The following is a 12,011-nucleotide window of genomic DNA, read 5'->3' as shown; positions in this document are numbered from 1 at the left end:
CGGTGTGCTCCTGCCATTTGTTGGAGCAGCTGGTGCCGCTGTCTTCCTGTGTGGCGTTTCTGAGTGCCCCGCCGTGTGTCTGTCCATCAGCAGGGTGGACTTCCGTGCTGCTTCCAGGCTGGGCTGTTGGGACCCTGCTGTGTGTGCTCCTGTGCGTGGATCCTGGCTCTTGGTGGGATCTTGAGCAGGAAGTAACACATCCTTGGTTGTCTTCAAGTAGCTGGCAGGTCAGCTGGAGGCTGGCTGCCAGTGTCTCTCTGAGACCACAGCCTCCGCCCAGAGCCACCGTGGTCTTTTAGAAACACGGACACAGTGCCTTTCCTCCTGTTAAGACCTCCTGCTGGCTTTGGCTTCTCACTGCCCTTGGACTGACACTGGGCACCTGGCCCTTGTTGGATTTGGCTCTGCCGGCTTCCTGACCCCATCAGAACTGCTCCCTGGGCTCACCTGTGGACGTGTGCTGGCCGCTGGGCTTTTGGAATGAGGCTCACTTTCCTGGGCATTCTTTCTACAGACCTTCCTGTGGCCCCTGGGCAAACCTGCAGGGCGTGTCCTTCCCTCCAGCTGACCCTGCACTTCCCCAGTGTGCCACGCCTCGGGGACCACCTGGCTTTCCTCTCTGCCCAGGGTCGTCCTCCCTCCCCTCCAGGGAGTGTTCGTGCCCGGGGACAGTCTGCCGGTGCACCACATGGTGCCAGGGGGCTTGTGGCAGGGCTGCAGTCTCCAGCCGTGTGAGGAGGGGTGGTCCCATTGTCTGGTTCCCATTCCAGTGGTCTGCGCGGTCATCAAGGTTTTAATCGCGTGGGAGCACGCGGGCCTTTGCTCCTCCCATTCTTAAAACCTAGCTCTGCCTAATGTGGTCTTGCACGGGCGTGGAGCAGAAGCCGTCTGCGTGGCAGCCATTTTCTTGGGAGTTCCAGTTGTTTTCTTGTTTTTCAGTGGGTTGTTTGAAGGGAAAGATGTTTTAAGAGTGTCGTGTTTGAATTTTACCTGGTTCTCTAAAATAACTTTATTGTGTGTTTTTTTGTTGTTTATTTTGTTTGTATATTTGTTCCTGTCCAACTGGCAGATATTCGGTTGTCTCTGTAGTTTAATTTTCATTATCCAGAGACTAATAGGCTGAATTTAGGTCCATTCAGCTTGATTAATGGACACTGGAAAATTCAGAGTAACTTTGCAAAGATTAAATAATTTAATAAACGCAAGTGACCTGGAGGAACACCACTGTTCATTGGTTGGAGCGCCTGTTCATTTTTTGTTAAGATGAAGCACTTTAATATCCAGTGGTCACTTTGGGACAGACTCCATTTCTGTTGGTTCATGACTTCCTGCCTGAGCATACGCCTTTGTCTTTCCCCTTCCTCCTGAGCCTCAGGTCTGTGTGGGCACAGAGTTGAAACCTGGTGTGCTCTGCCTGTGGGCGCCTATCATGTGTCGCCTTGTCTCGGGACTGGGCTCCCAGTCCTTGGGGACCGGAGTCTTGCTGAGGGAGCTGAGGTCTGTGTGTAGGAGGTTGCTGCATCTTAGGAATTGTCAGCCACGCCCTGGAAAGCTAGAGTGAGCCTGGTGATCAGGCAGTGCAGGGCGTGCTGCCTGGATAAGATGACGCTGTCCGCAAGGCCAGGCTCACTAGGAGACACTGGCCAGCAGTCTCTGTTGGGTTAGACACCTGTCCTTTGCTTGAACTCATTGCACGTGTCCCTTTGTCTGGAAGCATCTGTCCTTCTGCTTGCCTGACTGCTGGAGCTTTTCTGGCCACCCCTCTTCCTGGTGGCGTGGGACCCATTCCATATCCCTGTGCCTCTTGCAGGGGGGTGGCCTGCTGGACGGTGGGACCCTGGAGGTCCTGGAGCGGCGCCTGCATGTGGGTGTGCACAACGGCCTGGGCTTCGTGCGGAGGCCACAGGTGGTCGTGCTGGTGCCTGAGGTCGACGTGGCCATGACGCGTTCGGCCAGCTTCAGCAGGAGAGTGGGCTCCTCCTCCAGGACCAGGTAGTCTCCCTGGGGTCCCCGGGTGGGTGGGGATGCACGAGGAGTCAACGATGCAAGTGATGAAGCTGTGAAGCAGGCCGGGTGTGGCGCCACCAGGACTCTTCCCTGTCACCTCTCCTCTTCTTGCTCAGTTATGCCCATTTGTGCACTTGGGAAAAGCCTGTTCTTGTGCCCTGACACTTCGGAGTATGTAGCCTGGACACCTCCTGCGATGGCTGCGGAGGGTCTGGGGCGCCCCGAGCATGCTGAATCTAGGTGTGTCCTGGTTTGGGATCTCAAATGATGGAGAACCAGAGGCAGCAAGTGCTTCCTAAACCCATGCCCCGCCATCGCTGCGGGCATCTCCTGATGCAGCAGAGGCTGCTGTCCTCCACAGCAGTCAGTCCCAGAGAATGTGGCCCTCCTCCATGTGGTGCTTCTTGGGGACTTGCCTGAGGCTGCTCTTGCAGTTTGGAGAGGTGCTGACTGTGGCACTTGGGAGAAGAAAGCACTGGCTGGGGCCTACCTGGGGCCAAGCACGTGCAGGGCAGCTCTGCATGGGCGCCCTGGCTGTGTCGGCTGTGCTCCTGTGTCCCAGGCCCCTGGGTGCTCCCCTCGCTCTTACTCATGGGGTGGGGATGGGCACTGGGCAGGGCAGGAGTGACACTCTAACGTGCCCCTGGTTTGTGTTTGTGCCCCAGGTCTGGAAACCAGGCCCTGGTTTTGAGAAGCCGCCTGCGACTGCCCGAGATGGTCCAGCACCCAGCCTTCGCGGTTGTCTTCCAGCTGGAGTATGTGTTCAGCAGCCTCGTGGCGGCAGATGGCAGTGTGAGCATTGCCCTTCGTGCCCAGGCCTCGCCTGCTGATGAGGGCGCCGTGTTTCTCACTCAGAGCTGGGTGTGAGCAGCGGTAGGGCACAAGTGCAGCTCCTGAGTCCCGAGAGCCTTTCCCTGTGCTGGCCAGTCCCGTCCCTGGCAGGAGCATGTTCCGTTGGCCACTTAGTGCCCAGTTCAGGATGCTTCATGTGTCGCGATGGCATCTATCTGTAATCTTAGAGCTGATGGCACCATTGTCGTGTGTGTTCCATGTGGTCCTAAGTGTAGTGAAGCTCCATCTGCACAAGTAACGAAGGGCTTCCTGCGGTGGATGTGTGTATCCACATCATGGTCAGGAGGAGGAATTCGCAGATGCAGGTGAAGCACTGTGGGCCACAGACATCACGTTCATCATTGGTGTAGACTTCCAAACCAGCTCTTCTGAAGATTCAGTTTTCCGTCTGAGAAAGCCATCTTAGCGAGAAGCCGGTACTGCTGACGGCGCCTTCTGCATTTGGGGGCTGCCCGAGTCGCTGGGCAGCACTCTGTGTGAAGCACAGTGCCCGTTTGCTGCTGACCTCCTCTGCAGTTGCACGCTGGCTTCCATGTCCATCCCAGGCCTGTGATTCGGAGTCCACATTAGGGGGAAATTCCAGCCTACCAGGTGTTGGAGCCAATCCAAGGTCACAGTTGCTTTGATGAAGCTGTCCTTCCCAGCTCTGCTTTAATTTGTCACCCGAAATTTCAGCTGTGTGCATATACCCTGGAGGGGGTGGGTGGGTGTGGCTCCCTGAGGGGTGGGGCTTCAGGGCTGGGAAGCCAGTTGGGAGACTGGTCTGCAGGGTCCACCCCAGGCTCCATGGTGCCTTGGGTACTGCTGCCCTGTGTGGGAGTGGGGCGGCGTGCCACCTCGGTGGGGCTCCCTGTTGCTCTGGACTCTTTCCTCCAGTTAGACCGTGTCCCCTGGGCAGTCTATGCTGAACTGAGGCATCTGGCGCTTCACCAGTGGCAAGTGGCCTCAGCCCTGCTGCCGGCGGAGCTCTCAGGATGTATTGTAGCTCATCCCTTCTTTTCCAGCTGCAGTCTGTGTGAGGCCCCGGAGGGGCACGTCCCTCTGCAGCACCCTCCTGCTTCCCCGTTCTTTAGGAATGCTGGCTCCAGCGGGGTCGAGGCCTTGCAGATATTTATGCATCCAGGCTGCAGCCTCCTGATTCCTTCTTCCTTTCCTTTTCTTCTTTCTCTTTTTTTGGCAGTGCTGAGGTTGAACCTAGGGCTTCACATATGCTAGGCAAGTGCTCTACCACTGAGCTGCACCCCAGCCCCCTTTTCTTTTTTAAAGGCTTTATAAAATGGACACTTCGAGCACCAGCAGAAGTGGAGTGGGTGGCAAATGGACGGTGGTCATGTTTGGGTCCTTTGCTGGGCCTCCCATGCTGAGTTCTCTCTGAGGCAGGTCTGGGCATAGTGTCATTTCATTGGTAAAGATTTTGCCAATGGATGTTTTTATAAATACTTTTTTTTTTTTATGGGGGAAAATGTCGGACATAAGCAGAAGTAGAGGGAAGCATCTGATGACTCCTGTCCCATCACTGGGCTGAGGTTTGTTAGCGGGTGGCCAGTCTGTCTCCGTTCTCTCTCCCAGGTTGTTAGAGAGCATGTCATATACCTCATGACATCTCACCCATAAAAGACCTACTAGGTGTCTCCAGAGGGAATATTGCAAACACCATGGTCACACTCGGAAATGGAAAGGAATTTCTGCGTGTCATCCATGTCCAGTCAGCCTGGAAGGAGGCTTCCCAGGTCTGCTGCTTCACTGGGAGGGGCCACCTGCTTTCCTCTGGAAGCAGGTTCCTGAGCAGCGTCTCCCTGCACAGGCGGATTCCTGGTGTGGTGCTCATACGACCCTCCCCACGTGCTGTGCTGTCTCCTCACTAGGCCTTTCCTCGTTGCTAACCTTGGAGAGCAAGTTCCCAGACTTGGAGTGATTTTTCAGTAGACTCAGGGCTACAGACCAGGAGCTAGAGCCCAGCGCCCAAGGCCCTTCACGGATGCCTCGTCTTTAATGGTACATCTGGCAGGTGGGCCTTCCGGGCCAGGTGAGCGCTGGCTGGAAATTGAGTGCAGTTCAGGCTCAGTCACCTGAGTTGAGTGACTTGTTTTGGCCCTGAATATTTTGTAATCACGAAGAAGCAACTAGCTGCGTGGGGCCCTGGGCGCCATCCTCGGTGCTGCGAACCACGACAAACGTCGACAGACGGGAAGCAGAACCTGGTGCTTACCTGCTGTCTGCGCCTGCGTTCTGTGGTTGGCTCAGGCATTGGGAACCTCTTTGTTGTGGTTTGTCTTTGAACAACAGCCAAAGAAGCGGCCCCTTGCCTGGGTGCTGGGGCCGCTGTGCCTCTTCAGGCTGGCAGCTGAGGCCTGCAGAGCAGGACCGCGGAGTGTGCCAGCTCCCTCAGGCACGGCGTGGAGAGCTGCACCTCGTCCTGATCTGCTCTGTGCCACCGAGGGACCGCGGCTCCCCTGGCAGTAACCCCGCCCTGACCACTAAGCCGTGGAGCGCTAACTGGAGTTGCTTGTGCGTGGGTTCACGCTGCTTGAGCAGAATGAGTTGGCTGCTCACGTTTGGGTTTGCCACGTGCAGGGCGCTCGGAGGTGCCTGTGAGGCGGCAGCAGCGCAGTGCTCGAACATCCTGCGTTGGAGCTTGAGTACCAGGGATTTGTTCGATTTGTTCTGAAACTGTTCAATCTGAATTCCCCAAAATTTAGAAATATACACATTACAGGATTATCCTACCCCTGTCCCCTGTAGTGAAGGTCCCAGTGAGGTCACCATGCACAATGCTGATGAAGGAGGTAATGCCTTACGCAGGGGGCAGTGCTCAGATGGGGCGATGCCTGCTGTGGAGGGGATCCCTCTGTGGAGGGGATCCTTAATGAACAGGTGATTCCTCTGTGGAGAGGGTCCTTATGTACAGGGGATCCTTATATGGGGTGGTTTTAATGTGCAGGTGACCCCTCATGTGGAGGTGATCCTTATGTGGAGGGGTTCCCTATGTGGAGGGGATCCTCATGTGGGGGTGACCCCTCATGTGGAGGTGATGCCTGACCCAGGGGACGATGCCCAGCCCAGGGTGCCATGGCTCATGCAGGGGCTATGTCTGTCTACTGCAGCCTGAGGCTTTGCTTCTAGACCCCACAGGGCTGCTGGGGCCGCTGGCTTGCCGAGCGGGAGCAGCTTGCCCTTGATCTGGCTGCAGGAGGACCTGTGCCGAATCTTCCCAGGCTTCCCAGGGTGTGGGAAAGGAGTGAGGTAGGTTTTGAGCCTTGTTTTGGATTCTTTTTGAACGTGATTTTGTTGTGTTACAGCATGATGCTGTGTTGAAGGCTTTCTTTGTTACTGTCCCTGCTTGGAGTTAGCTAGTGTCTGGGGTCTCGGGGCCCACTGCCGAGTCCTGCTAACCCTCTCTGTGGTGGTGGGCTAGGCGCTGGCCTGCGTCACAGGCGTGGCCTTGCTTCCTGGCCGCTGAGCTGCTCCCTGTCTCTGAGTTTTCTCTGGGGGACGGGCTGTGGTGGCCCTGCTCTGCTGGTTTTCTGGGTGTTGGGTGCTTTGTTTCCTCTGGAGACCAGGCGTGCCGTGGGGATGGCCCTGTCCCTCAGAGGCTGGGCTGGTTTTCACCTTGGCCGAACGTCTCTTGCCTGTGGTGATTCCAGGCCCTTGTGGGCTTGGGAGCCACCTGGTGGGGTCATCCAGCCCTGTCCCCGCTGTGTGCCTTGAGTGCCTTCAGGTCAGTGTGTGCTTTGCCCCCGTTTCCAGCCAGGCTGCTCCGCGGGGAGTCGTAAGAGAGTGGTTCTGGGAGTGTGCGGACGCAGCAAGTGTGAGTTGACTCTTAGGGTCCTGCAGAGGCCACGAGGGGGTCTGCTGGTTCTCAAACCCTGCACGTCAAGGCGGGGCCTGGCCTCGGGAGCTTCAGGGGCTCGCGGGATGAGCTTGTGCGCTCACAGTGAAATTCCCACCCGTAAGCGTGCAGAGCTGGGCGGCCTTGTGTGAGTTTGGGTCAGTGGGCACACCTGCAGCCCCGCACCCCCTCCGGCTCCCTTCAGCAGTCTCCGGATTGGTGTCTGTCAGCACTTCATCAGCTTCTGGTGGCTGCTGTGATGCATTGCCACAGACCTGACGGCTTAGAGCAGTGAAAGCTGCTGTCTCCGTCCTGGGGCAGAAGCTGGCCACTGGGCTGGAGTTGGGTTAGGGCTGTGCCTCCTGCTGGGGAGGATCCTTCTGGCTCCTCTGGCTTCTGGTGGCTGCTGGCCCCCTCAGCTCATGGCCACGTCGCTGCAGTCCCCTCCAGCCTAGGCAGACGTTGTCTAGTCTCTCCGTTTTGCCTCTGTGTTGCCTTCCCCTGTGCCTAGGTCTCTCTGTGCTTCTCCTGAGAGGACGGTTGTGACGCCCAGGCCCCCGGTGGTAATAGCTCCTTCTCAAGACGCCTGTCACACCTGAAATGATCTTTTTCCTTAGAAGAGGCTATTTATAGGTCCCAGGGACGAGGCCCCTGTGTCTTCAAGAGCTGTCGCAAGCCTGGTCTTGCCCATTGGTGACCTCTCTGGGTGGACTATTGTGGGAGGTGCTGTCTGGCCTCTTCCCTGGCACCCTGGGTGGACACACACCTGTATGGTTCACCGTGGGCTGCTGTGTTATAGGGGGCACTTGCTGCCCTGTGCTGGCAGTGGGCTGTCCTGGTTTGAGCAGGGCCTCTGTCGAGCTTCCTGGGTGATTTCCTAGAGACATGTTTCCGTTTCTCTGAGTGGGAGTTGTGGTGCAGAGCTGGGTTGGGGGCATCTTTGGGGGCCTGCTGAGCAGCCAGCTGCCCTCCTGACCCACTGGTTTGCTCAGCCTGCCTTTTCTGTGCTCGAGTGGGAGGTGGTGCTGATTGTGATTGTGATTCGCACCCCACAGAGACCGGAGGTCTCTTTCCCTTTATGTGTGCAGCTGTGGGTCCCTTTCCTCTGTGAGCACGTCGGGTTGTTCTCTGTGAGTAGTCCCTGTGTGGGGCTGCTGTCCCCTTTCTGTGGAGCAGGGTGCGGCGTCTGCTGTGCGCTCTGTGTGCAGCTCCGTGGCAGATGCGCGTTCTCTGTTTTCAGCCTGTGGCCTTCCTCTCTCAACATAGTGCTTATTTGACAATGGCACAGGGAGACTTTATTTCTTTAAAAACCTTTTATTTGGAAATAATGTTAAACTTACAGATATTTGCAGAACTGCGAAGGGTGTTGGGTTTCTTGAAGCTCCTTCGCTCCTGTGGCCGTGGCTTTCTCTGTCACTCTGGTGCTCTCGCCCTCCTCTTCTGCGTAGCGTGTGTGTGTGTGTGTGTGTGTGGTGTGTGTGTGTGTGTACGTACGTACCCACAGGAGGGTGCCATGGCCCTGGACCTGAAAGCTCAGCGAGTGACCCTGAGGCTGAGGTCCTGGCCTTCTGCGACCACAGTGCTGCTGTCACCGTGGCTCGTTGAACACTTGGGTCCGTCTGGTCATTGGTCAGCCCTTGATGTGTCCCCTCCTCCAGGAGTGCCCAGGGTCATGTACTATATCCAGCTTCCTTGTCTCTTGCCTCCTTTAATCCGGGGCAGTCTTCAACTTCCTTTGCCTTTTATGATTTTATTTTTCAACGTAGCCTCCTTCCTGGTAGAGAATGTTCCCTGTTTGGCTTCCCTGATGCTTCCTCACGATGGCGTCAGATACGGCGTCCTGGGAGAACACTCAAGTGAGGTCGTCCTTCCCAGGGCCCTTGCCTGGAGGGTCATGATGTCCATCAGAGGCCATCTGTTGTGAGGTCCTAATGAGCGGTCATGGGACCTTTTGGGACCACACAGGGCCTGCCTTCACGTGGGCATCCCCCGGGTCATCCTTGATGCCTGGTGCTGACGGAGCATCCCTGCCTTAGTCTTCTCTGCATGCCCCAGGACACGGGGTTCTGCCAGCAGAGCCTCCCTGGCCCGGCTGATGGCCTGGAGCCTGTCCACTGGGTGCTGTGGGTGTGGACTGGTGGAACATGCTTTACAGCGCTGCGCCTGGGTGCCTTGGTGCTCGGTTGTCCCAGGCTTGGCTGGAGGGAGTCCCTCGGCTGGCCTGTGTGGCTGCCTCTGTGAGTCGGACACTTTGGGGAGTCTTCCCTGTTCCGGCCTAGTACCAGCCATGTCTGGAGGAACCATGGTTTCCTGTTGTGAAGAGTCTTGTTTTTATAGGTTTTAGGTTTACAGAAAAGCTGTAGTGATCGTGTGGACAGCTCCCAAGTGGCCCACGCCTGGTTTCCCGTTATTAATGTCATTAGCATGGGACATTGGTCGTGACTAATGGACCGGTATCGATACATTATTACAACTGTGTTGGGGTGTCCTTACCTGATGCCCTTTTCTATTCCAAGATCTCCAGGAGGTCACCCACATCTGACTGTCACTCTCCTTAAGCCCTAGGAGCCTGTGAGTGCTTCAGACCTTGTTCTTGATGAGTCCTGGTTCTGTTGATTGATCGGAACTGGGGATTGAACCCAGGGGTGCTTAACCACTGGTCCACAGCCCCAGGCTTTTTTATGTTTCATCTTAAGACAGGGTTTTTGCTTAGGGCCTTGCTAAGTTGCTGAGGCTGACTTTGAACTGGTTCCTGCCTCAGCCTCTTGAGTTGCTGGGATGACAGGCATGAGCCACGTGCCTAGCCCTGTGGTTCTTTTTAAAGGAGAATGTGTTAGAAATCATGATCTGGTGCCGGGCGTCTGTTTCTAAGCCCTCTCTGTGGACAGAGCTAGGACATATGTGTGTCAGCACACGGGAACCCAGACACAGCTGTACGCGCTTGTGTGAGTGAGCTTGTACACGTGTGTGCTGAAGCACATGCACTCTTACCTATTCCCTACACACACAGCTTAGAAGTTCCTGTGGCCCGTCGACCCTGGTCCCTTCCTGGGCTTTGCCTTGCTGCTCCCAGGGCTGTCTGCGTGAGCCGTTTGCCCAGCCCAGGAGCACCGGAGTGGACTCCCGCAGCCGTTCCCTCTGCCGAGGCGTGTCCCCTATCTCCAGCTTCGCCCTGGGTGTGGTGAAGGTGCTCGTTTAAGGTGCACCGGGCCCTGTGTTGTTTGCCTTCAGTTCTGGTTATCTCCTGTCCTGTCCTCACTGATGGGAGTTTGCTTTTTGAATGCATAGAACACTAATGTGTTTAAAAGCTGTTTTAAGTCAAGATTCTACGAAAGGCAGTCTTGGGCAGGCATCTCACTCCTTCGTCTTTTCCTCCCCATGGCCCCAGCCCTTGGTGGCAGCCAACTTGGCATTTCCTGGCTCTTCCTTCCTGGGTTGCCTTGTGTGAACATAATTGGACGCTTGTGTTTTCTCAGTGCCCCCAGCACACAGGGCCTGGCGGGCTGCATGCACGCACCTGTGCGCGGGTGTGTGCGGTGGTGGGAGTGGCAGCGGGCTCCGCGTCCTTGTTCTGGCTGTGTAGTGCTCTGTCCTGTGACCAGGCTGCTCCCGAGTGCAGCTGTGGGTGCTGGAGGGAGCACTTTCACATGCGGGAGGTGCTCTGCGGGGCCGAGAGGAGCTCGCCAGGCTCAGGTGATGCGTGTTTGCACGTTGTCCAGATCCCCTCTGTAGGGCGGGTGGGCTCTGTTACCACGGCGATGCCCTGGTCAGGGGCCGCTTCATTGTCTGCGTTGCGGCGTGATTTCTGAGTTCTGCTGAGAGACGAAGCACAGTTGGTGTCTTCCTAACGGTGGCGAACCTGGGCCTGTTTGCACATGGTCGTGAGTGGCCTGCTCACGTTCCTACCTGTTTTCTATGCAGTGCATCTTTGTTCTCTGCATTCGGTGTGTTTGCTCTTTACCTGTGATAAGCATTACAGGTGTTCTCTCCCAGTTTTGTCTTCCCTCCCCACTTTTTGCCACATAAATATTAAAAACTTTGTGTGTATGTGTGTGTGTGGGTGTGTGGTGTGTGTGTGTGTGTGTGTGTGTGTGGTGTGGTGTGTGTGTGTCTGTGTGTGGGGGGTGTATGTGTGTGGTGTGGTGTGCGTGTGCGTGTGTGTGTGGTGTGTGCGTGTGCGTGTGTGTGTGTGTGGTGTGGTGCGTGTGTGTCTGTGTGGTGTGTGTGTGGTGTGTGTGTGTGCATGCGCGTGCGCGCGCTCCTGGGGTGGAACCCAGGGCCTTGCCCTCCTGTCAGGTGAGTGCTCCACCACTGAGCAACACCCAGCTCTAGGACGGTTTCCACATCAGCTTTGGTCCCCGCTGCTTTGGGCGTGTGCCCTGGCCTGTAGCCCTCGCTCCCTAGTGGGGGACCCTTGTGCTCTCCCCTCCCCAAGCCTAGCTGGCCTCCCACCCCCCCAGCAGTGCCACTGGCTCTCCGAGCCTTCTTTGCACAGCAGCTCGGGATGGTCCTTGTCGCATGCTCGGCTGTGTGCCGCCGTCCCCCTTTGGGCCCGTCTGTTTCCGGGTGCCATGAGCCCTAGTGTTGGAGCTGCTGTGTGTTGGCAGGTCTGACCAAGTGAGTGTGGCTGCGTGCCTGCCTGTGCCTCCTTTTCTGCTGATTCTCGCACATTCGTCTCTCCAGACGATCTTTTGGGCAGGAGGGTCTTGCTCCATAAAGATGCTGTTGACATACATTTTTGTTGGGGCAAAAACAAATGAGCTTACAGAGGGTTTACATCTTGAGGCTGTTGGGCTGGTGCAGCCAAAAACAGGGTGCCTCTTTTGTGTGTTGTCGTCTGTTCTGGCACCTTCGAAGTGCTTCTTACGGTTTGGGGAGTAGACGGCCCGCCTCATGCCACAGTGACCCACAGGCGCCCGATCCCGGTGCAATGGATGAGTGGATGTTTTCTTCTGCCTTCTGACTTACCACTGTGTTTGTTTTGTTCTTGTGGATAGTCATTATTATTTTAAAATTGGACCAGCAGTCTATAGCACTGTCATCGTGCGACACCGCTTTTTGAATTGACTTTGACTTTTGGATCAACTTTCTTCCCTTGCTTTTTCATGTTATTCACAGATCTTCCTCTCTCGCAGTGCAGATGTGGGGTGCTGCAGTTTCCCCCCTTTAGGCTTATAGTGATCCTGTAGGTTGCCAAAACCTCTTCTTTAACAGGGAGGTCAATATTAGCAGCGCCCAGTACAGGTAATATGCAGGCCTAAACCAAATAGCCCCTATGAAGATGTTAATAATATTGTCATAATAAACAGAGAGGATGAGTTCA

At 56.1% G+C, this 12,011-nt stretch overlaps 1 protein-coding gene across 5 annotated transcripts in view; it reads left to right on the top strand.

Moving 5' to 3' along the window:
- NPHP4 (nephrocystin 4) overlaps positions 1-12,011 on the top strand; it is a 103,789-nt gene that overhangs the window by 28,922 nt on the left and 62,856 nt on the right. For all 5 annotated transcript variants that reach the window (XM_079147961.1, XM_079147959.1, XM_079147958.1 and 2 more), the window contains 2 exons: positions 1,811-1,992; positions 2,673-2,799. In XM_079147961.1, coding sequence (XP_079004087.1) covers positions 1,811-1,992; positions 2,673-2,799 — 309 coding nt within the window. The remainder of the gene's footprint in view (positions 1-1,810; positions 1,993-2,672; positions 2,800-12,011) is intronic.

This window comes from Sciurus vulgaris (genome assembly GCF_902686455.1).
Source record: "Sciurus vulgaris genome assembly, chromosome: 1".
NCBI lineage: Eukaryota > Metazoa > Chordata > Mammalia > Rodentia > Sciuridae > Sciurus > Sciurus vulgaris.
Note: the sequence above shows the minus strand (reverse complement) of the source record. Positions and strands in the feature narration are given on the sequence as shown.